Raw genomic sequence first — 24,344 nt, 5'->3', positions numbered from 1 at the left:
CTTGCAGCCATAGGATTTTGTAGTAAAAGGGCCAAAACCTCTCAACTTGACATTCTTGGCATGGTTGGAGCCTTCTCCTTAACTTGCTGTCAGTTTGTGCAGGCATGAGCTTGTCTTTTTATAGCATTCTAGGAATAAGCTAATTTTACTTGATATTTATGATGGAGTAGGTGGCTTGAAAACTAATAATAATAAAGGGGGGAAAAAATAGAAGCCTTTTGGAAAGGAGAGGTCAGCCAGCTGGACCTCTGCACAGCTGGCCTGGGCTCTGCTGGCCATGATCTACAGGAAAGGCTCCCAGAGGAGATGTCAGGGAGGTGCAGGTGGAAATGCTATTGCCATGACAAACAGAGCAGTGCTGGAGTGTCAGGCCAGAGCTTGGGGACCATCAGCATTGCTTGGTTTGTTACTGCTTAGTAACCACAGCACGGTGAACATGGGCTGGATTTCATTTCTCAGTCCCCAAATGCAGCTCAGAGCACTGGGGTTGGAATTGCTGAGTGTGGAGAGCAAAGGGACAAATTCTGATCAGGGAAGAACTGGAGCATGTGCTCCTGTAGGGAATGGGAGCAGGAATTTCCTATCCAGGCATGTGCTGAGCTGCCTTCTCCTACTGAGGCTGTGTTGGTTTTTGCACTAAGGATCACTTTGCTGGCTCCAGAGGTCAACACCAGTGTGGGATCAATATTTAGGGTTAAGGATGAGCACTGTTCTGTGCTGCAGGTGAGCAGCCAACCTCCCTCTGCACCTGTGACATCTTTTTGCTGGTGATGGCACTTGGTTGGGCACCGGGGGCTGTTCTGCAGATCCATTTCCTGACATCACGGTACATTTTGTGTGGGTTTTGGGAGTGTTATGGGACATCTCTTGGCTGAGCAGTTGCTCTGTTGCAGGGGGAGAAGCTCTCCCAGATCCATGGAGGGTGTTTCATGGTACAGGCAGTGTCCCTGGCACCACTGGTCTTTCTCTTGGCTTGTCCTATGGAAGTGACAGTATCACAGATGACGTTTTCCAGGAAAACTTCCAGCACTTGTAAAGAGCTCTGACATGGGCTTTGCCTCCCTTCCCTCCTCCACCAGACATCTCCCAGGGAGGAGGGAGCTGGAGCAGGGCACAGTGCACACAGGGAACAAATCTGCCTTATCATTATTTAATTTAGAGAGAACTTGGCCTAAAGATGTAAAAAGGAATTGCAAGCACTGTCTGGACACCACCTCTCCTCATCAATTAGCAGCATTAAACTCTCAGCAGGGAGGATTAATTAGAAAACTGAAATCTTTCTATCATGACAGCCTTCTGGTTTGCATTGAAATGCAGCCAGAGGACTGGAAAGGCTTCTGTATTTTGTTTTGATACACAGGCATATGTTTCTTTCCATCCTGGAAATTAATTCTGTCTGTCTGTAACGGAGCCGTGGGAATCAATATTGAGCTGAGCTGTGTTTCTCCAGAGCTTTCTTCTAAAAGGAGTTGACTGCTTCCCCACTGTGCCTAATAAGTGACCTGATTTTGGAGCAGCTGCTCTGCCAGTTCAGAGGTGTTGTACAGCTGCCTTGATGGCTCATGGTCTCTCAAGGGTGATGGGCTTCTCTTCTCTGAAAGTCTCCAGGTCAGACTTTCTCTGAGCTGGACAAAATGCCCACATTTGTGACTTTCCATTGCTCCACACCAGGCTGGACGTGGTAGGAGAGGAAATTACTCATCCCACTGCCTCCCCTGCAGACTGCTCTTGGCCTTGGTGAGCTGTCATGCTCTGTCTCGAGTTCTGCAATGCCCTGAGCTGGGTTTAGAGGCAAACCCGCCTTTTCCTCAGTGTCATCATCTTTCCTTCCCTCCACCAGGCTTGGGGAATGAAGTAGGGGGAAGCAGGAAGCTGCTGCCTTGCACTGGGGGAGCAGCTCACTCCTGGGTGATGGCACAGCTTGGGCAACCCTTCTGGAGAAGAGGCTGCCTTGTGTGCACTGCAGCAAGCAAGGGCTGTGCTCAGGCTCTGCACAACCACAGCTTTGGGAAAACTGGGTGGGGAAGGGCTGGCAGGAGAGGCAGGGCAGACCTGGGAGGCCCTGAGGGCTCTGGGCTTTGGGCAGTGTGTGTGCTCTGCAGGCTGTAAGGTTCTGTGAGCCCATGGCTGGCTGCTCACACTCTGGTTCCTCCTCTGTTGGTGGCTCATTTTTTACTGTGAAGGCAAGGGCACTTGAGTTCATGTGATACTGCAAGTCCAGAGGACAAGGAGAACAAAGCCTCTGTGGAAGCTGCCCCACGTGCTTGTTTCATAACCCCATCACCACCCCACTGATGGCAGGCACGAGCCAGCAGCTCGTGGGGGCAGCTGAGACCTGGGGCTGGGCAGAAACCTGCTCCTTCTGCCCAAAACCACAGCTGGTAGCTCATGGAGGCAGCTCAGTCTTGGGGCTGGGCAGAATCCTGCTCCTTCTGCCCAAAACCACAGCTGGCTCTTAATCTTTGCTTCCACTGAGCCCTCACTGAGCTCTGCCTTCTCCCACTGGAGAGATCTCAATCCAGAGCTGCATGGCAGAACCACCTCCCCTCCCCTCCAGCAACTGGTGGAGATGAACCAATTCGCAGACACCCTGATTACACCCCAAAGCCCACCTCAGCCCCTCTGTGCCCAAATCCAAGTTTTCAAATTGGGCACTGAAGTGACCAAGTCCAAAGGATCTTCACCTCTCCAGATGAGGCTGGGCCAGGATTATTCACACACACAGCCCTGCCTGTGAGGATGAAGATCTGCACCTAGGGGAGGGAGAGCACTGTCCTGCATCATTTTCCCTTCCACAGGGCAAAACCCTGTGCTCAGACAATTCTCTGTGTATTTATGAATCAGAGGGAAACCCTGATGCCAGCTGCACCTACAGAAACCCTCTGATGCCAATGAACATTCCCCTCTAAGGGAACACTTAGAACATGTGAAGAGTTGCACGAGCAAGGAGAGAACCTGCCAAAATGTGTGGTGGCTGTTGGGGTCCTGATCTCCCCATGTGGTGTCGTGGTTGTGCTTCTTGCCCACAGAGAAGGAGCAAATCAACCAGGTGGCTGCTGAGAGAGCAGAGAGTGGTCAATTATTCCTGAGCCCTGGGCTTTGCAGTCGATCAGAAAGTCTGGTTGGGATCAATAAAAGCCAGGCAGGCTGCAGGGGAGAGGCTGTGCTCGTTAAAGAGAAGCTGTGCAGGGGGATGGCTGCCAGGGACTATTGATCCCTGCAGGCTGGGGGGAAATGCTGCATTTCTAAAAGGCTCCTGGCATGGCCAGGTGTGTTCTCCATCCTCTGTGCAAGGCAGGGAAAGTGGGTCAGACATGAGCTGGGGTGAGGGTGGGAGTTGGCAAAGAAGCCTCAAAGCCCTGGTCCTGCCATGATGCCATGCCAAGGCCATGGGATGGATCTCCTGTCACATTCACATTCTCTGATAAAATCCTTTCACCCAGGATTTTTCTCCTGGGAAGCTGAGAAGCCTCAGAGAAAAGGAAAACAATTCTTATCTCATTTGCTTCTCCTCTGTGTTGCTCATGTGGAATGTGTTTGGAGATTGTTTACCCACAGGTGATTGTTTCATTGGATTCTGCTGTGAGTTGTTTTGACTCTTTGGCCAATCAGGGCCAAGCTGTGTCAGGACTCTGGAAAGAGTCAGGAGTTTTCATTGTTATCTTTTTAGCCTTCTGTAAGTATCCTTTCTGTAAGTATCCTTTATCCTATCCTTCCTATCTATCTTCTTTTTAGCTTTCTGTAAGTATCCTGAAAGGATACTTACAGAAGGCTAAAAAGATAATAATGAAATATATATATATATAGTATATATTATAGTATGACTATATGTAGGGGGATATAGTATGTGTAAATGAAGGTGGTATAGAATGTAATCTTATACCCTAAAGAGCTGCAGCTGAGCCAATTACTAAAGATTAGGAGCAGCCCTGATGTTAACAGGCCACAGCTGTAGCCAATAATTAGAGTGTTACAAAAGAGTGGATGGGTGGGAGCTGGAGTCAATTGGCTGCTGTGGAGACAAGGAGGAGTCAGTGCCTGGAGGAGCTGCCTACGAGAAACATTGAGGAGGTACAAAACTCTGGCAATGTGGGACCTTTACAATGTAATGATAATAGAACTCTTGCAAGATATATGACAACAACTATATATTTGTAATACATATATATATATATAGTATAGTACAGTTTAGTATAGCATTCTTTAATATAATATAGTATCATAAAATAATAAATTAGCCTTCTGAGAACATGGAGTCAGATTCATCCTTCCTTCCTGCCATGGGGCACCCCACAAATACAATAATCACCCTCCTTCCTAGTCCAGAGCTTGGTCACTTAGTGTTAAAATCCCTGTTGGAGCAAATGGATCAGCCATGAGATTGGTTATGCTTTTGATACCTGTTGGAACTTAGGGCATAGGGAATATTTCTCAGTTTGTTTTGATAAGTCTTGATTTTTAAGAAAACATTGCTTTTAGCTTTGTTTATGGAGAGGGCTTGTAAGGCTTTGAGATGAATTGGAATTTATAATAGTATAGTTTATTACAGGGTGAACAATTTAGAGTTTTGGGTTTTTAGTATGGAAGTAGATAGAAGACAAAATGGAAGATTTTGGGCGTTTTAGTTTTTTTTTTTTTTTTTCTTTTTTATCTGCTCTATTCTCTGTTGTGTTGGTGGTATAGAATGATTAGTTGAGGAGAGCTGCAATGTAGATGTTGCATGATAAAGAAATAACTAGCTGTTGGTAGAAAAGTACAAGTGAAGTATGTTTTAAAAGTTAATTGGACAAAACAACTGTAAAAGACCTTGGAATCCCAGTCCCTGGTGCAGATTCCAGCTCTCAGGCCAGGCTCCCCCTGGCACAACCTTGGCTTTGCAGCTCTCTGGGGTAAAGCTCCATTCACGGGCTCTTTGTTTCTGATACCACATGATTTTCTCCCAATTGCTTTTCCCAAGGAAAGATTTTTTTTTTTTTCTGAGACAAACACTTTTCTGATGGCTTATTTCACTTGAAGGTTTTACTATCTATTCTTCCTTTTTGGTTTCTGCTCCTTCTCCTTCCTCTATTTCCCAGTAACATGGAAGAAAGAGGCCTGAAGCTTCACTTTTCCAGAGACACACAGTTTTGCTTTAATTTCCCTCTGACAAAATCTTTGGTCATTTGAGGAGAAATACAAAAATAAGGCAATGAAAACCTGCAGGAGGAAGAAATGACAACATTCTTCTGCATTGGTTTTTATATTATATGTAGAAATACCTTCCCTTTGCTGTGCTCACTTAGGGGGGAATGTTCATTGGCATCAGAGGGTTTCTGTAGCTGTAATCAGGGTTTCCCTCTGATTCATAAATACACAGAGAGCTGTCTGAGCACAGGGTTTTGCCCTGTGGAAGGGAAAATGATGCAGGACAGTGCTCTCCCTCCCCTAGGTGCAGATCTTCATCCTCACAGGCAGGGCTGTGTGTGTGAATAATCCTGGCCCAGCCTCATCTGCGGATCCTTTGGACTTGGTCACTTCAGTGCCCAATTTGAAAACTTGGATTTGGGCACAGAGGGGCTGAGGTGGGCTTTGGGGTGTAATCAGGGTGTCTGCAAATTGGTTCATCTCCACCAGTTTCTCTGTAAAAAATGGGAGTTCAGTAGACACAATTCTGTGCAAACCCTGATAAAAATAAAAACCCAAACAGGTGGGGAACCTGTGTGTTCTCTGGACACTTGCTTTGCTTGAGCTGTTACATGTAAAATAGATTAACTCTGACCTGATGGGGCTGTGGTGTCTGACCTTTGCTGGTAGAAGAGTCCTTTCTAATCCTTTTGATTTGCTGCTTTGTTTTATTGTTCCAGAGGTTTGAGATCTGTATGGAAAAATCAAAGCTCTTAATTTTGCCAGCATATATTACTGATAACTGCACTGGCTTTAGTAAAAGGAATATTACTGCAAAGCAGGAAAAGGGACTGGGAAAAATACCAGTACCTAAAGGGGCTACAAGAGAGCTGAAGAGGGACTTCTTACATGGACATGGAGTAATAGGACAAGGGGGAATGGTCTTAAACTGAAGGAGGAGAGATTTAGATTTGGTATTAGGAAGAAATTCTCTCCTGTGAGGGTGGGGAGGCCCTGGCCCAGGTTGCCCAGAGAAGCTGTGGCTGCCCCATCCCTGAAAGTGTCCAGGGCCAGGTTGGACAGGGCTTGGAGCAACTTGGAATAGTGGAAAGTGTCCCTGCCCATGGCAGGGGGTGGAACCAGAAGATCTTTAGGATCCTTTCCTACCCAAACCTCTCTATGATAACGTACCGGAGTGTGCTGCCTGGAACATCTTGTTTATAAAAAGTATTTTCTGAGAAGAGTATTTGTTTTAAGATCTCAGTGGCTTCTTCCAAGGGCTGTCATGGATGTTAACAGCAGGACTCAGGCAGGCTCTAAACCACTCGTTCTCAGTACAGGTCGTGCTGGAAAGAACAGGATGGCTCAGGAGATTTTTCTGTCAAGTGCAGCTGCCCTGGCTGGGTCACTGGCTGAAGGAATCCTCCACTGAGCATGATGGCTTCTGAACACAGATCTCTTCTCCCAGCAGCAGGTGCTGTGAGAAAGATTCTTGAGCAGTTTTGGGGTGTCATGGCCCAAACTGGGGAGAAGAAGCTTTGGTTTTATGAAAAATCCTTTCCTTAGGATTTTTCCTCCTGAGAAGCTGAGAGGCCTCAGGAACAAAATGTAACCAATGGTTATCTGCTGCTGTGGAATGCAACAGGTGCATCTGGGATTGGCCCATGTTGGTTGTTCCTAATTAATGGCCAATCACAGCCCAGCTGGCTTGGACTCTCTGTCTGAGACACAAGACTTTGTTATTCATTCTTTATTTTCTACTCTTAGCCAGCCTTCTGATGAAATCCTTTCTTCTATTCTTTTAGTATAGTTTTAATATAATATATATCATAAAATAATAAATCAGCCTTCTGAAACATGGAGCCAGATCCTCATCTCTTCCCTCATCCTGGGACCCCTGTGAACACGCTCACAAAGCCTCAGCTGATGGTGCTGATACAGAATTGCTCCTTGGGTTTCACGGGCTGTGGTTCCCAGAGCATGGGCTGGCTCCTTCCATGAGCTCTGCTGCTCTGTGCAGGTCACCTCCAGCTCAGCAGCCTGAATAAAACCTCAGGGGAGGTTTATTCTCCTCATCTTGGCACATGAACTTTGTCCCTTGAGCTCTCTGGGCAGATACACCTGCAAACCTGGCCAGGCTGCACACGTGTCTGCAGAAAGCCCATCCCAGCTGCATGCTCATAAACATGGAATCAGAGAATCATTTAGGCTGGAAAAGAACTTTTAACATCACAGAGTCCAGCCATTAACCCAGAACTGCCAAATCCATGACTAAACCTTGTCCCTAAGTTCTACATCTACAGAGATGCACAGTCTTAAATTGCTATTTTTTTTTACTTCCCTTGTGTGGTGTATCCTTTGGATAACCTGGATGGAAAATGCCTTCAGGGCAGGGTCTTCTGTGTCTGAAGTGGCACCAAAATTTAGGTCTTGTTTTGTGCATCCCAGAATATGGATCCAAGTTCCAGGTTGAATGTTCTGTAGTTTAGAGAAAACTGTAAGGATGAGGTTGGGATGATCAGAGAAAACCTGGAATATTCCAACTAACCTGTAATATTCCAACTCTCCTTTGCCTTTGAATCCCTCTTTGCCAAGCCTGCAGGCTGCCTGAGCTATCAGCACACATCCATTTGTGTTCTCACCATTAAAACAATCTCATTTGCTTCGCTGTTGTTTTTTACACTACCCCAGCTCTGGCCTCTGAAGCTTTTTGAAAATAACATTTACAATAATATTTTTAACAGTTCCGTAGTATACAAAACTCCAGTGCTCTGGCAGGACTCCCGGAAACTTGCTGAAAGTTAATGTGGTCAACTCTTAAAAAGGAGAGAGATTTTTTCCGCTTGACTCTTGCTTGTTAAACTCTCTGAGCCCAACATGTTCCCTGCTGCTTGAAAAAACAAGGAAAGTCCCAATTTTAGCAATGCTACTTTGAGTAGCTTTCCAGCCGAGCCCTATTTCAGGGGCAACTGTGGATTTTTATTTTTTATTTTTTGCAGTGGTGTGTCCCTACACCTCCAAACCCAAGTGCTAAGTGGTGCTCAGGCAGGAATAAAGAGGTGCTGCTTTCCCTGGAAGCCTGGGGGTGATAAACTGCACAGGGAGATGCTGTTTGCCTGTGCTGCAGTAGTGGTGAGATTTGCTGCCATGAAATCTGTGTTTTATGGGGGATGCTGAGCCTCTGCAGGGTAAGAACAACCCTTTTTGGGGCAGGTGATACTGGAAATCCCAAATATCAATTGCAGACTGCAGGTCACTCCAGCTCTCAGTGCTGAACTGCATCTTCCTGCTTTCCTAACCTTCATCCTATGTAATTCCCTGGTCCCTTTGTTTTATCTTCCTTTACATCCCGGAGAAAATCACGCTTCTCCATCCCCTTCTCCCCTGCTTTGGTTTCTGTGATTTAGATCCACAAATCTAACTCAGGCAGGATGCAGATATGTTGTAGCTGAGCTGTTGTCTCCCTTGAGCTCAGTCTTCCTTAATCCCTTCCCAGCCAGGAGTATGGGAAGAAGAAAAAAAGAAAAGCAGGGATTAATTTTCCAAGTGGATTAATAACCTTGCATACATCTCTCGTGTAGATACTCATACCCTGCACTTATGGAGCTATAAAGAAGTTGAGCCACTCTGTCTGCTAAGTTTAGCTCAGGCAAATCAAAACTGATAAACAATCGATTATTATAGTAATATTATGATGATAATAACTAAATTATAATTATATTATTACTGTGTTTATTATTATAACAGTAATATTATTATTAATAATATTATTATTGTTATATTTTCCCCTGGATCAGAGCATCTGTGCTGGGCTTTCCTGCAGGTGAAGTAACTTCCAGCATTTCCCTGAGCAGACTGGGGCAGGCAGAGTCTCTTGCATGCACATCACAAACCTGGAATACATTGCCCCAGCACCCCTGGGAGCCAACACCTTGCTGAGCTCTCTCACTGCTTGCCAGGGAGATTTCCAGTAGATTTACAGAGTTCTGTGGGTGCAGTGGCCAGTGGGAGCCCAGTTTCAGATGCTCCCAGGTTCTGTGTCCCAAAATGCCAGTGCTGCTCAGGGAGCGGAGTGGGAGGAGAAGCTGCTTGGAACAGCATCTGTAGGAAAAAGATTTTCCCTTTTTTTTTTTTTCCCCTCTTATTTTTTCCCCCCCTCCCTCCCTGTTTTTTAAGGGACATAATAATAGGACAGAATTTGTACTAGAAACAGGAATTTGTCCTTCTGGAACAGGAAGCTGCTGGTATGTATTTTTGGGAAGCCACGGAAATCACCAGTGTTTGCAGTCCAGTTTGAAGGCTGCCTGTCCTCAGCATTGAGAATATTTAGCATTTTCTGCTAAACCAGAAAACCTTCCTTTCTCCTGTGTATCTGTGGAGATTTCCTGCCCTGTGTGCAGGGGCTGGTTTGCTCACCAGGGCTGGGCAGGGGGGTCTCAGGGCTTTGCTGGGGCAGAGGTGATGGAGAGCAGCACAGGGGAGGGCTCTGCTGATGGAAAGGTCACCTGTTTTTTTCCAGGGCTCGTTTGCACAGTTCCTGTAGATGCTTGTTTTTCTGACTAGATATGGTTTGGAAAGGTCTGGAAGGTCTCCAGGAAGACTTTAGAAAAATCTATTACTCTGATAGGAGAGTTAGCCTGGGCTGTCCCAGGAATTTACAGTTGATCCAGGCTATCTGCCTGTGGCCCTCAGTGCAAATTATGCACACAGCTTAATTCCTGGAAGTGTCACAGCAGCTTTGAAAGCAAAAGTGAAGGTTTGGGCTGTTTCCTGCTCTTGTTATAATCAGATGGAATTTTCACTCTGCTTTCTTGCTGGTTTTCTGCTCCCTCTTGGTTCAGAGTTGCACAGACTGAGCAGTTCTTTCTCTAAGTAGGATTTTTAACCATTCAAGCTGTTTAATTACTTCCTTTTCTCCTCCTTGGAGCTGGAATGGACAGAGCAGAGTTCCTGGTGGCCCTGGGCTCTCGGGCTGATGGTGCTGTCCTGGGAGGAAGCTGCAGGAGAAGGAACAACACGCTCAGGGCACTTGGATGTCTCTGCCTCTGCTGCTCTCTTTTCACCTTCCCTTCCTGCTTGTCTCTCTCACAATAGGTTGGATAAATAACCCTGTGCTTGGCAGCACCGAGGCACCAGAGCTGCAGAAAATCATTTTAATCCATGCTTGGGACCATTCCTGGTCCTCTTCAGATTTGTTGCTGTGTTTGAATTGATTTGACCAAGCCAGGAGGTTTTCAAAGTGTCTTTTCCTGCCATTTGTGGCCAGTGCCTCATATTTAACACTCCAATATCCAAGTCAGTGTCCTGGAGCCCTCACTGACTTCAGGGCAGCCTGCAGTGACTGCAGGGCAGGAATGTCTCACTCCCTGTGCAAGTCTGATCAAGCTCTTGAGGTGTTTCTCCCTTTCCTTGTGCTATCATGCAGGTTTATGACTAAGAAATCTGAGGGCTTAACAGGCAGCTAAAGTGGAATTTGATGTTGTCTTCTATTACAGTGTCCTTTAAAAGGTGCCCATCTTTAGGTGGATTTTGCCTTTGTTCAGTCTAAAATGAGGTTTTTCATTAGTGAGCAGGACAGGCTCCAGCAGGCTCAAGTGTGCTTTAGTTTCTTGGTGGCCAAAACAACCCAAAAAACCTTTCTGGGTGCAGGAGTTTGGCTGAATGCAGGGTGGCAGGTCCCTGAGCCCATTTCTGTGCTGGTGTTGGGGGCAGATTGAAGGCAGAAACTCTGGGAGGGCTCCTGGGGACACAGCTCCCATGAGGGGTGTGTGGGGCAGTCACTGCTGCTGGGAGCTGCCTGTGCTCAGCTGTTTGCCCAAGCAATCAGGGGAAAGCTGGACCAGCCTTGGGGAACCTTGGTTGCCATTTGGAAGGCCTAAATTTAGGTTTCTGCTTTGATTCAGGACTGCTTTTGCACGTCCTGCTGTCAGTCTGTTGCCCAAGTGAGTGTTATCCCACAGGGATGCTGTGGAATCCAAAGTGTTAAAGATGGTGTTGCTTTAGGGTTACATTAATCATGTAAAAACACATTAACATATCATGTAATTAAAGTGTTCTGCTCTTAAGGAAGCCCAGGTTGTTCACCCCAAGATTTAAAAACCATTGAGGTCCCAGGTTTGTGGTGTGTTACCTTTGGTGCGTGCAGAGGAGGGCAGACTCCTGCTCTCCATTCCTAAATCAGGTTTTCCTCTTTGCCAGGTGATGGTGGGGACAGGCTTTGTGAAAAGTGCTCCATGACCCTGTTGTCATGTCAAAATTCATCTGTAATCTCTGTGTATGTTCATTACAGGGTGGATGCTTGAGAGAGGAGGATAAGGCACAAGAGTCTGGGACCGGTGGAATGGAGGCCTGATGTAGATGGAAAGATGGGTAAGAACTGGATTCCCCTGGAGAATTCATTTTCTGCAGCCTGATAATTTTGGTTGGGACTACCAAGTGTGGCAACAGACTGGAAGAAGTTGCTGAGATGCTCTGACTATTACATTGCGTTCTGATTTATGTTTATCATTTTAGTGGTGCCAAAATTGGACAAATTTTCTTCTTATTCTGAGCGTGATCTTCTGGTCATGTTCTAGGTGGAGTCTCTCCTTGTATTTCTCTGCAGAGCATCTCCATGCCCTGTAGATCTTCTCCCAAGGAATCTTCTGTTTCAAACAAAGCTTGAATATATTGCTTTTCTAAGTGGTGACCTGGATTACTTCCACCTTCTCCCTCTTCTGCTGGCATAGTTGTGTGTCAGATGCTCTGAGGTGCTGAGGGAAACTTCATTAGGTGGGAATTATTTATAGTTCTGGAGGTACATCAGGATTTCCAGCTTATCTCCATAGATAAGAACTTTCTCCTAAAGAAAATTCATTATGTCAGGAATTGGGACCACTTGGAAGTGCCTGAGTGGCTTCCTGACCTGGTGACCCAAGAAAGGAGAAGAGATCTTGGAGGGGTCCTGCTTGAAGCTGAGCACTTCACTTGCACATTTGCAGCAGTTACACAAGTTCACCCAGAACTTCTCAGAGCTGGCTGAAATGATGCTTTAAAGAAGAATTAAAAAGGAGATATGTCTTAAATTTAGGGTTTGTTCTTGCAGATGTGTAGAATCACAGAATGGTTTGGGCTGGAAGGGACCTTACAGGACATCTCATTGCAACCCCTGCCATGGGCAGGGACACCTCCTGCTGTCCCAGGCTGATCCAAGCCCTGTCCAGCCTGGCCTTGGGCACTGCCAGGGATCCAGGGGCATCCACAGCTGCTCTGGGCACCCTGTGCCAGGGCCTCCCCACCCTCACAGGGAAGAATTTCTTCCTAATACCCAGTGTAAATCTTCTCTCTGTCAGTTTGAAGCCATCCCCCACTGTCCTGTCACTAACTACCCTCATAAAAAGCCTTGTGCAAATGTGATTCAGAGTTTGGTAGTGGTCTGAATTTGGAAAATGAAAAGTGTGGAGCCACTCCCACACCTTAAGTGTTTATTCTCTCTTATGAAGAAAGGAGAAGAGTGGTATTTACCCATCCTGGCTTCATGTGTTGTTTTTGCTCTTTCTCTGTTACCTAGAAGAGGGATTTTGTGGGAAGAGAACTAATTTAAAGCTAGGTTAGAAAAAAAGGGAAGGGGAGAGAAGAGAAAGTCCAGATCTGCTTCTTCGATATAAAGAATGACAAATTTCAGTTTAAAATCCCTGGTGACTAACCCCAAAATTTTTTAGAAACATTTTCACTTGGAAGGTAAAAGCCACTGCTTTGTCAAGGCAATGTGGGTTATTTTAACAAGGAAAGCTCAGAGTTGCCCTGAGCACCAGCAGGGAAGGAGTTGCTGGCTCCAGCCCAGTTCTCAGGAGATTTGTCAATTTGGTGATTCCTTGTACAGAGAGTACAATGATAGAACCTGCTCAAGGTGCCTTCAGCCTGCCAGCTGCAAATGTAACATGGGTGCAGCAGGGCAGCATTAATTGTGGGAATCCTGTCGTGAAGAGAGGCACTGTGGCTGGTTTTGGGAATTTCTGCAGTCTTGTGCAGGTTTGGGGTCCTGCTTGCACTTGTGTGTGGGTGGAAGGGGCTGTGCATGTCCCTCACCAAGGTGTCATTGCTGTGGCTCATCACCAGCAGCATCCCCACCAGGATGTGTCCAGATGGGATCAATTTGAGATGCTGGGTGTGCTCTGTGGGGATCAGATGGGCGAGGTGCTGTGTGTCCCCATCAGTGTCACTGGGAGGTGTTTGTCTGTTCAAGAATCACTGCAGGAGCTCTGCTGGTACACAGGAATTGGGGCTAAATTTTGAGAGTTTCACTTCTCTCCCTCTTCCCTGTGTATGTGTTTGTTTGCTCCATGCTTTGGGATGAGGGAGTATTTCCAAGGGAAGTGCAGGGAATTTGTAGTCACATCATTGATTTTCTTGTGGAAATTTCCTTCCTCCTTCCCTTCAGAGGAGATGTGTTGGGATGAGGTGATCTCAGATCAGACAACCTGTTCCAGGTCCACCTTTTTTTTTTTTTTTTCCCTTTTTCCAGGATCCTGTTTATAGCCTGCTCAGTGTCTCAGGGTTCAGCACAGGACTGTTCACTCCCAGACATGTTCTAGGCAAGCTGCATGACCTTGCATGGAGCCCACAAGAGGGGAAGTGGGGACTTCTGGTGTCTCTGTGTCGTGCAGTGCTTGGGCCAGCCCTGTGCAGCCCTGGTACCCCTGGGCTGCTGCAGCATCTCTGCATGGACCAGCCCAAGTCCTTGGCATTGAGTCTTTTTATTCATCTTCTAGTTCATTTCCATCTGCACCCTCTCCTCAAGACTCTTTGTCATTTGGTCACATGAGTGTTTATGACACTTCTAAAGGTGTCTGCATCTTCAGTGCAACACAGTGGAAAAACCCTGCCCAATAAGTATTAAAAATTGCTGTGTTTAAACATGACATCCCAGCAAAAGTAATACTAAAAAACCTGCAGAACTTGGTACAAAAAGCACCAGCTTGTTTGTTGCTCAGGTTTTATTCTTTTTGCTTTAAAAATGATTTAAGTGTTCTCAACTGTGGTTGTGAAGTGTTGTGTGTGTGATTGGGATGATAAAAACTGCAGGAAGGCTGATCTGTTCTGCTCAGTGGCCATCCATACAACTCAAAGGTTTAGCTCTTTAGTGCTTTGCTGGGCAGAGTGTGACTTCTGCTTCAGCAGAGAGGTCACCTGAGGTGTGGGAGCTGGGAGAGTGATGCTGTTTATAGCATTGACCTGACAGAGTGTGTGTGATTGCAGGCTGGGCTGGCAGGAGGCACAGCAGCTTGCTGAGAGCTTGTTTGAGCAGCCATGGCCCTCCAGCCCAGTTCCTTGGGGTTTTGGGGGCTGCTGAAGCAGAGAGAGCTTCCAGAGCTGCTGGGGGCAGAGCAGAGCCTGTCCCATGGGTGTCTCAGCCCTCCCTTGCTGTGTTTTCCTCATTCCCCAGCAGGCAGTGCTTTCACTCTTCCCTTCCTTACTGCTCTCAGCTTTCTCTCTGTATGCTGAGAGCCATCCAGGAAGAATGAATTCATGTTGGATTGCAGCACTTTATGATATAATAAGATACATCAGGCTTTCTGGCTCGGGTTTTGTTCTTTTTGAGAGGTTCAAAGGTGCCCATGGTCTCCTTCTCCCTTTCCTGGCACTGCACCCATTGTGCCCAGGGCTCAGATTTAGGGTGCTCTGGGCAGTGTGGGATTGGACCTGCATCACATCTGGGATGTTGCAGCAGAATAGGAATTCATGGGCTCTGGGCTGAGCCTTTGAGCCCTGGAAGTTGCTGGGCTGGGAGGGAGAATGAGTTCTTTATGATCCCTCAAATAACCTTCAGAAGTATCAGAGTCAGTCAGGGGAAATAACTTGCCAGTTACATTTCTTTGCTGGATAAACATTTTTCTCCTTTCAAGTGTGCTCAAGAGAGAGGCACAGGTTGTGGGGAGAGGTAATATCTTTTATTAGACCAAATGATAGAGGTGGAAAAATCCAGGCTGCCTTTTAGGCATGTAAGTCCTTCTTCAGAAGGAGCAAATTTTAAGCTTAGCAGGGAAGCTGCTGGAATAATTGGCCCAAGTTTAATTCAATTAAATGTTAATCCATTAGAGGAAAATTAGTGTTTGTGGAGCAAAGGGCAGAGTTAGCAAATAAAGTGGTGAAAGTTTCTTGTGGGATGAGAAACCTGGCACCTTTGAAGTGGTGAGGAGTAGCAGAGCTACAGGCATGAAAAAATCTTCTTAAATGTGGTTAGTTTTGCTTTTTAAGATTCTAGCCCCTGCTTGCAGCTCTCCTAGACTAACTTGAATTCACAAAAGCAAACGAGAAACAAGGGGGTTTGTCATGAGCAGTGTTGGGTTTGTGGCTGGGCTCAAAGATCCTGGCTCCTGTTCAGCATCCCCCTATCCCTGCCTGGGTGACAGGGGCAGCAGCTGCTTCCCAAACTCTTCAGCAAATCTTCCCCCACCAAAAGCCACCCAGTTCCAACCCAGACATTTTCCCCATTAGCCAGGAAGGGGTGAAGGCTCTCAGGTGGCTGCACCTCCATGGGTTCTGCTGTGGTGAGGAGCAGAGAGAAGGAAGGAGAACGAGTGCCAGGATGTTTTCCTGGGGGAAAATTGGTGTCTTAGCTGGACTTGGCCACCTTCCAGGCATGTGGGGATGCAGAGGCTGTGAAAAATGCTAATCAATTGTTTTTAAATTTTAGAAGTTTAATAGTAATAAAATGGTTACAAAAATAGTGATACAATTAGGGTAGTAATAATTTGGACAGTTTGGATTAGGACAATATGAGACAATAGAAACAAAGAGTTACAGATGTCCAGGTACCTTTTCTGGGCAGCATAAGCCTGAAAATGGACACACATTAACAGAGGATTAACCCTTAAAAACAATAACCTGTTGCATATTCATACATCTCATCCATGATGCATAAATTCCATTCAAACACAGGATTCTGTCTGGTCAGTGTCAGCTTCTTCCTCTGAATCCTAAACAGTGTCTTCAGGACTGAGCAAGGCAGGAAGAAGTTGGTTTCTTCTGATAATGGGGCAATAAATTCTCTAATTCTCTTTCTCTGAAAGATTCAGGTGTCCTGTAGCTGCTTTCTCAATGTGAGTCCTTTCTTTAAAAAAAGTCTCTTACATAGCATAGTTTCTATTTTAACCTTATGTTATAGCCTAAAACTATATTTAACACACTACTTAATAGAATCAATACAGCATCACTTTCTAACACAACACATATCGTATTCATTGTAACATTTGCCAAAAGCCAATCATAAAATGCACATTTTTCACAGGGGCACTCGTGGTGATGAGTGTGCCCAGGGATGGGCTGTGGAGGGGAGCAGAAGCTCTGCCAGTGGCTCCTCTCCCCTGGAATTTTACTGTGCAGGGGTGGCTATTTTGGGAGTGGAGGCTTGTGGTGAACCACAGAGGTAACCTTGCTTTCCCTCCCTGCTGAGCTAAACCAAACACCTTCTGCATCCCAAGTCCTTTTCCATTGCACAAGTCCCTGGTGAGCCTCTGGGGTGAGGGAACGTGGGCATTGTGCCACAGCACAGCTTGTAGGAGAAATTTCTTGTATGATTTGTGGCCTGACCACTGAAACTTCCACTTGTGATCAAACTTGCCATCCCAAATGCTTCGGGTTTGGGGTTTGTGAGGTACTGATCACTTGGGGTTTCAAGGGCACTGAGGTGCAGTCCCAGCAGCTATGCCTTTGCTTTTGGTTTTTCCTGGGGAAATTCAGAGGGCATTGAAGTTCTTCATGATCTCACTCTGGCTCTGAAATGGGTTCTGCCATAATACAGGAATTTTTGTGCCAGTTTGGGCTCTTTTGCTGTTTTCTCAATGTTCTCATTAATTGACTGGAGCCTTAGCATGTCTGTATTACATTGGGGGTGTTTGCTTGTTTGTGTGCAAGAGTATTTTAGAGACTGGTTGGGTTCTGTTATTGGGGATTTGATTTAGTTATAGATGTGATACATATATAACTACATCAAATAGCACTGTTTTTTAGTACTATTTGTACTAAATAATTTTAGTACTATATTAGGGTTTATTATTATTATCAAATATTATTTTGGTATTGCATTATTTTATATTAGTATTATTATTTAATATTATATTAGTATTATTATTTAATATTATATTAGTATTATTTGATATTATATTAGTATTATTATTTGATATTATTTTAGTACATTTAGTAATATTTTTAGTATATTTTTATCAAAGATAACTATTTTTTCATTTTAAAAATAACTGGTTTAGCTTTTTTAAAACAGATTTTTGCCTTCCTCTCCAAGCCCATTTCTGAGCTCTGATTTCTTTACTGTTTTGTAGGGGGGTGTAAAAGGAAGGGTTGTTTTTGTTCTAAACTCAGTCTGCAGTTCAGCTATGCTGTTTTTCCATAGGAGGCAGGAACTCAGTTTTACCCCCAAGAAAAGGGTGTGTGGGATAATTTAACTGTGCCCTAAACCCTCAAATGTTCTGTTGGGCACTTGGTGTGATGGACGTCTGTAGCTGTCCAAAGCCTCTGATGGGTTTGGTTTTGTTTCTTTTCACCAAGCAGTTACTGATGATGCTATAGAAGTGAAATTAAAAATCCAAACCAATGTAATTTCTGGAGAGCAAGAGTTGAGCATCAGTTTGTCAGGTTGAGAATCAGTAATCTCCTCTACCTCTGCTCCCTTTAGCAACATAATTCCTGAGAAGAAGAAATGTGCTTGCAAGAACCCCCAGCACATCACAGCACTGCTTTCCTATGTGAGTTTGTTTGTCCTGAGCTCCAAGCATCAGTGAGCAAACTCCTGCCAAGAAATCCAGCGTATTAGGATGGTCTTTCCTCACTTCCTCCTGCATAATTGCTCTGCTCAACCTGCTGGGCTGTGCCCTGCCCTTGAGCCCTGCCCAGGGCTGACCTTGGCATCCCTTGGGTGGGGTTGCAGGAGGGAGAGCAGCAGGCTCCAGCTGCTGCTGGGGAGCCTTTGCTGACCTGCAAAGGGAACGTGCTCCACTGCTGTGTCTGCTCTCTGCTCTGGAGGAGGGTAATTGGATAATTTTTCTCTTTATCAGGCTCTGGACAGGGCTCCAGACAAGTGGCAAAGTGCTTTGTGTGTGTGGGTTGGATTTATGGGGAGGTTTGTCTGGATCTCACTAGGTGGGTGCAGGCAGCACTCTGCTTGCCACAGATCATTCACAGGCAGCCCTTCCAAGGGGGGTGAATTGCACAACAGCACTTGGAGCTGCCTCTCAGAGTGTCTGGGTCCTTTCTTTGCTTGCTTGGAGGCTTTTGTTACAGTCCAAGTCAGGCTGCTGAGCCTCTGGCTCACTGAGCTCCTTCCTATTGACTGGGACAGTCAGTGGTGGTATTTACTTACTGATTGAGCCCTTCTGTTAAGAACCAGAATAATTTCATTTAGAAAAGACCCTTATAATAATCAAGTCTTTGTGGGCTTGGTACCTTGGCCCCTGGTGTCCTGTGCATGGCCTGGATGCTGCCTGTTGATGGTGTTTGCAGGTACTGCAGGAACCCCAGGGCTGGGATTTTCTTTGTCTCCAGACTTTTTCTTTGTCTCCAAGCTTTTTCTTTGTCTCCAGACTTTTCCCCCCTCTGGCTTTTGGAGAAAAGGCAGCGTTTATGTTCACCAGCAAGCTCTTTGTGTTCTCTCCCATGGGTGAGGAAAGGCCTGGCTGGTCTGACACTGACATTGTGGGAGGGCAGGGGGCAACCCAGGAGGCTGCTGGTCTGACAGATGTGGGATACCCTGGAACACCTGGGCCAGGTTTGCTGTTAGCCCCTGCTCTCATGGCAAACAGACATGAAAAGGTGCTTTGGCCACTGAACATTATGTGCTTCTTTGCTATTTCCTCCTGATAAACAAACAACAACAATAACAAAAAAACAAAAAAGGCCAAAACAAACAACTAAAAAAACCCTGGAAAGAGCTGCAGAAATGAATGAAGTATCACTCTAGTGGCAGGAGCTGTGTATTTCCATTTACTTAAATGAAGAAGGGTTAAAAGGAGGTGAAATCACAGTCTGTGGGTACCTGGAGAAGATGTGGAGTGTCTGTTAATAGAGGGCTCTCTAAGATACAGGGTTATCAAGATCTAATGAGCAGAATACAAAGCAAGCTGTGTTCTCAGACTGGGATGGAGATGTTTTTACAAAGAGGGGTTACTGGAGTAAGTGCATGAGCTCTCCAGCTGAGGCTTTTGAAGAGGCTGTTCTGTGTGATTCCAGGTCAGGGCTGGGATGTGGAGGCTGCTAAATGAGTTGCTGTGCCCTTTGTATGCAGCCAGGAAGGCCAGATCAAGTGAAGCCCTCTCTGAATTTAGGCTTCTTTAATATGTTTAGCTCTGGCTGCAGACTCGTGTGGTCTTGAGCAAGGCTTTTGTCAGTCTCTGATTTCTGTCCATCAAATGAGACACAAAACCCAGCCCATCTCCCTTTGTGACAGTGCAGCTGGAATTCCAGCAGGACAGGGGCTGAGTGATGCCAGAGAAGTGAGTCTTGTCTTTCAGTTCAGGGTCCCTTTGCTAAGTGATAAATGTTCTAGAGAGTTGATCCAAAAATTGTGTGTTTTCAAAAAAAAAAACAGCAAAAATGAAAGGCCAGTGTCTGTTCTTCAGCATTGTCAGAGTCATCATCATGTGGCTTCATATTTATTTTCACTGTGTTTTATTACTTTTCAGTATTTTTGTCACTATACATTCAAAGTCTAGCCCATGAATGGGCTTTTACTGAAGGTGACAGTGTTTATTTGTGGCTCCCCATCCTCTCTTCACCCCCCTCTCAGTTTTCACAGAGCTCTCCCTTCTGCCTGGGGACATCCCCAGTGGCTGCATCACCTTCTGGAGAGGTGGATGCTGCTGCTGGAGTTTACCCAGGCAAATGCACCATCAGCACCAGGGCTGTGAAAAGCACACTGGGATCTTCACAGTGCTCCCAGCTGGGGTTTTCTCTGGGTCCAAGTGCCTGCAGGGCCCTGGGGCAGGATGCTCCAGCCTTGCTCAGGGATGACTCACGATATTCTTCCCTCCTGAAACGCCCAGGGCTTTCCCCCACTCTTCCCAGCCCTGGTTCTTCCTGGTGTGTGTGTGTGAGAGAGGCCCAAATCAGAGCTCACCATGTTGTACAGGATCTGCTCTGCTTCTGTGGGCTTCATCCAGCTGCTGCCTTTTTTTTTTATTATTTTTTTTTATTTCAGTGTTGAAGGAAGCAGCTTCATGGAACTACCATAAAGTGCCTCTTAGCAATGACCTATTAGTGCAGCCAACAATAACAGCAGTGTCTAGACCATCTGAACACAGCTAAATTATTCCTTTGTCCCTTCTTCATTTGCTTTCTCTCCTGACTTTTGAATTGTTTTGGGTGGTCCGTGTTGACCTTCAGGCTTTCTATTTCTCCCTTTTCAAAAGTTTTTTTTTTTCATCTCCTTGAGCAGTGAACTTGCTGTACTAAGACTGAAAGTCCAGGTTCCTCTCTGCCCCACACAGGCTGGAGCCAAGGCCACGTAGCAGCCCTGGCAATGTGTCTCTGAAGGGCAGAGAGATGTGTCATCTGCTGCCTTTTTGGTGTCACTCCCTGGGTGATTTTGCCAAGTAGCCAAATGCCCCAGATTCACAGAATTCATAGAATGTCTGGGTTGGAAGAGACCTTCAAGGTCATTGAGTCCAACCCAGCCCCAACAGCTCAACTAAACCCTGGCCCCCAGTGCCACATCCAGGCTTTGTTAAACACACCCAGGCATGGGGACTCCACCACCTCCCTGGGCAGCCATTCCAGAACTTTCTCACTCTTTCTGTGAAAAACTTTTTCCTGCTATCCAACCTGTATTTCCCCTGGTGCAGCTTGAGGCTGTGTGCTCTGGTTGTGTCAGTACCAGGTTCACACTGGTGGTGCCTGGGACTTGCAAGTCCTAACATCTTGCAGAGCTGAAAACCTGATGAGAGAAGGAGGCATTCTGGTTTTGATAAAGGATCCTGCCAAAATGGATGAGTGTATTTTAATAAAAATATAAACCCTGTCTACTGGAGCTTCCCTGGTCATTGCTTCTTGGGAGTGCTCTTGGCTTTCTGCTCCTGTGTGTTCCTCTCTTCTGTGTGGCTGTGGATATTTCCCCCCACCCCCAAACCCCTGGGAAATTAGTATCTTTTGAAACATCTATTATTTTTGGTTGGAAGTGATCCTTGGTTGGATGGGCTGGCAGTGTGATCAAACAAGCTTTGTCACAGGAAGCTGATTTAAAAAGCACAAAATTAAGTGTGTTGGTGGAAAGTAGAGAAGAAAGAAATGAGTTTCCTACTAAGAGAAACAGCTGAAACCTGAGGATGGAAAAAGAGACATTGGGGACAGAGGGACAATGCTAAACACAATTTATTTTTATGTTTCATTTTTGCTGTCTCTATAATCAGCTTTTCTCTGTCCTGATCTTCCATGGTAGAAATAATCCTGTTTTCATGTTGTGTTGGAGATCAAGTGGGATTTGTTGTACAATTCATCCTGTCAGCCCACGGCACCTTAAGTGAATTTGTGCAGAACGATACCAGAGTGGAGCTGGGCCAGGAGCTTGTTCAGGAGCAGGAACCTGAAAGATTTCCAGGAGGCTCCCAGGCCCCCAGAGCTCCAAGGATACTTCATCAGTGTTGTGCAACTCACAGCTGTTCTGTTCTGGAGCCATGGCAGAGCCTGGGGAGGTGTTGGCTGTGCAGCCTCAGTGCTGCCTTCTCACAAGGCTGAAGAACATTTGGGTCCTGCCAGGGCTGGAGCAGGAGAACAGGATTTCTCCCTGTCCCTTGGGCAGGGGATTCCTGACAATTGGCATTGTGTCCCTGGGAGAGCCATCCATCCTTGACCCTCTCCTGCCTCAAAGCCAGCCAAGGAGAGAAGGAGCAGCCTGTGACACCCCTCTTGCTGGAAAGGCTTGGGAGTGGCATTTGGATTTAATTATCCAGTTCACTTCAGTCCTTGTTTGAATTTTGACTGCACTGGCTGAGCTGGCTGCATCTTTCCATGGAACAAAGTCCTCCACCCTTCTTGGGAGTCAGCTGGGGGACCCCAGGAGCAGTCATTAGGATGGGCAAGAGGTTCAGTCTGGAAAGGATCAGTCCCTGAGCAGAGCTGCCCTGGAGAGGACTGGGAAGTGTTGGTTTTGCAAGAGATGATGCAAATTGTGCTGCTGCTCAGAAGTTGCTTCAGAGCCTGGTGTAGTGGGGGGTTTTGTTTTGAACAGTTGAGGCTTTTGGTCATTGCCTCCCAGAAATCACAGCTCTCTTGGAGTAAAAACACACTGTTAAAAGCAGCTGGGAAATACTTAAGCACGTAGAAATACATTAGTTGAAGGAAATATTGTATTTCTGCTTGTGCTTAAGTCGTTTTTCACCCTCCAGCAGCAGAAAACAGCCTGTCCTGCTTGGATAGGAAGAAGTTTTCTTATCTTATTTTGCAGCAGTGATGTCATGGAAGTGGATTTTAGTTTTTTGACAATCAACACTCGTATTTTGTAATTAAAAACCCTCAAATGCTTTTCAGAATGCTCTTTTGCATCAGTTTCTTAGTAGATAAAGGAAGGAAAATGCTGATTTGACAGTCAAATACAAGAAATAGCTTCTCTTTCATTTTTTTTCTTTAGTACCTGATTCAGGACAGCTGGAGCTCAGTTTTACACCACTTATTCTAAGGCCTGTTCATTGGTGCTTGGGTATTTCTGGACAGCAGCTGAATTTAAGCTGTTACTGAAAGTGAGTGGATTCTCCTTGCTTTGCTGTGTTTGGAGAGATGCAACAAGTCACTTCTGGCAAAGAATTTTAGCCTTTCTAAGAAATATGACTTATCATGGACTGGGTTTGCAGCACCAGGAATTTTTAAACCTGTGTTTGGTGGACTCAGGAGTTTGTTACAAAAAAAGCTTTGGCAAGGTTGATGTGCAGATAGAGGAGGAAGACAACGTGATAGAAACCAGGGCCCTGGTGGGTTAAGCAGAGATTCCTCTCCTGGAAGATGCTGCCAGGGGGGTTTGGAGGTGGGGAATAAATTGGGTGGTTTGACTCTGTCTCTGCCTGTTGGCCCAGGACATTACAGATTGTGTTTTGTGTCAGCCAACGCAGGAAACTTTTGTTGTCACTTGCTGGGAAAAAAAAAAAAAAAAAAAGAGGGTGAGGGGCACTGTAGAGATTAAAGCTTTGGTGGAAAATTCCTGGAGGGTGGTGTAAGGGTGTTTTGTTTTTGTGGGTTTGTTTTAGCTCATCCCTCCCCCTGTTCCCTCCCCCCCCAACAAAGAGGAAGAAAAAAAAAAAAAGCTTTTTTTTTTCCTTTTTTTTTTTTTTTTTTTTTTTTTTTTTTTTTTTTTTTTTTTTTGGTGTTGGGTATTTTCCTACTACAAAATTTGTGTGGAAAACTATGCTTGTCCCAGAGGTCCTTTTAAAAAAAACCAAAACAAACCAACAACAACAAAAGAAAAACACCCCAAACCCAGACTTCGGGGACATTCTTGATGTGTTTATTTGTTGTTGTTGGTTTGGTTTTTTTTTTTTCCCTGAACTTGAACTGAAAATTATCTTTTTTTGAGTTTTTTCCTGTAGCACTTCAGGTTGTGCTCCCTGCCAGCCCTCTGGAAAAACATAGCTGTGTTTTTACTAAATAGAGAAATATAGAAGGCAAAAGGGATTACATTTTCATGTACTTATGTATGAATTTTATTATTTTATCAGTTCTATTTTTAATATTGATGTACAGCTATATGTTTATATTAATTAAATATGTATACACTTATTGCCTACAGGAAAATATTGGCTTTTCTCTAAGAGTTTGATGTAGGCATTGGAGCTCATTTCTGAGCTCTGAAATGTGAGACTGGATTTTAAACATTTTCCCCCAGTTTTTCCCCTTATTTCTTTAATATACTCTGGGAGCAGAGCATGCACAAGAAGTCTTTTTCTCACATATCTGGGTTTTTTGTAGCTTCATTGCTCACAGAACCCAGCAGGAGGAGCCGAACAGGAGGAGATGGTGTTATATCTAACAGGAGGATCCAGGACATACACCGCCCTGGGGAAAGATCCTCAATATTTGGGTCCGGTCCTGTCTGATTTCATATGGTTTTTGTCATTTTTCACATATTTGTGGACTTTGAGTTAAATCTGCAGGCTGGCCTGGCTTAGGGGTGGTTCTGTCCCTGGAGACACTCATTTCTAGACAAGATTTGTAGCTGCATTTGTATTTTTTGCAGTAATTTCTGCATGTGCCTGACATTTGCCTAGAGT

The 24,344-nt window shown here is 45.5% G+C and overlaps 1 protein-coding gene across 3 annotated transcripts in view; it reads left to right on the top strand.

Moving 5' to 3' along the window:
- LOC136560353 (mitogen-activated protein kinase kinase kinase 3-like) overlaps nt 1–24,344 on the top strand; it is an 82,573-nt gene that overhangs the window by 12,687 nt on the left and 45,542 nt on the right. For all 3 annotated transcript variants that reach the window (XM_066556235.1, XM_066556309.1, XM_066556164.1), the window contains exon 2: nt 11,393–11,472. In XM_066556235.1, coding sequence (XP_066412332.1) covers nt 11,469–11,472 — 4 coding nt within the window. In that variant the 5' untranslated portion in view covers nt 11,393–11,468. The remainder of the gene's footprint in view (nt 1–11,392; nt 11,473–24,344) is intronic.

This window comes from Molothrus aeneus, chromosome 1 (assembly GCF_037042795.1).
Source record: "Molothrus aeneus isolate 106 chromosome 1, BPBGC_Maene_1.0, whole genome shotgun sequence".
Lineage (NCBI taxonomy): Eukaryota > Metazoa > Chordata > Aves > Passeriformes > Icteridae > Molothrus > Molothrus aeneus.
The sequence above is the reverse complement of the archived record's forward strand: the minus strand, read 5'-3'. Positions and strand labels throughout refer to the sequence as shown.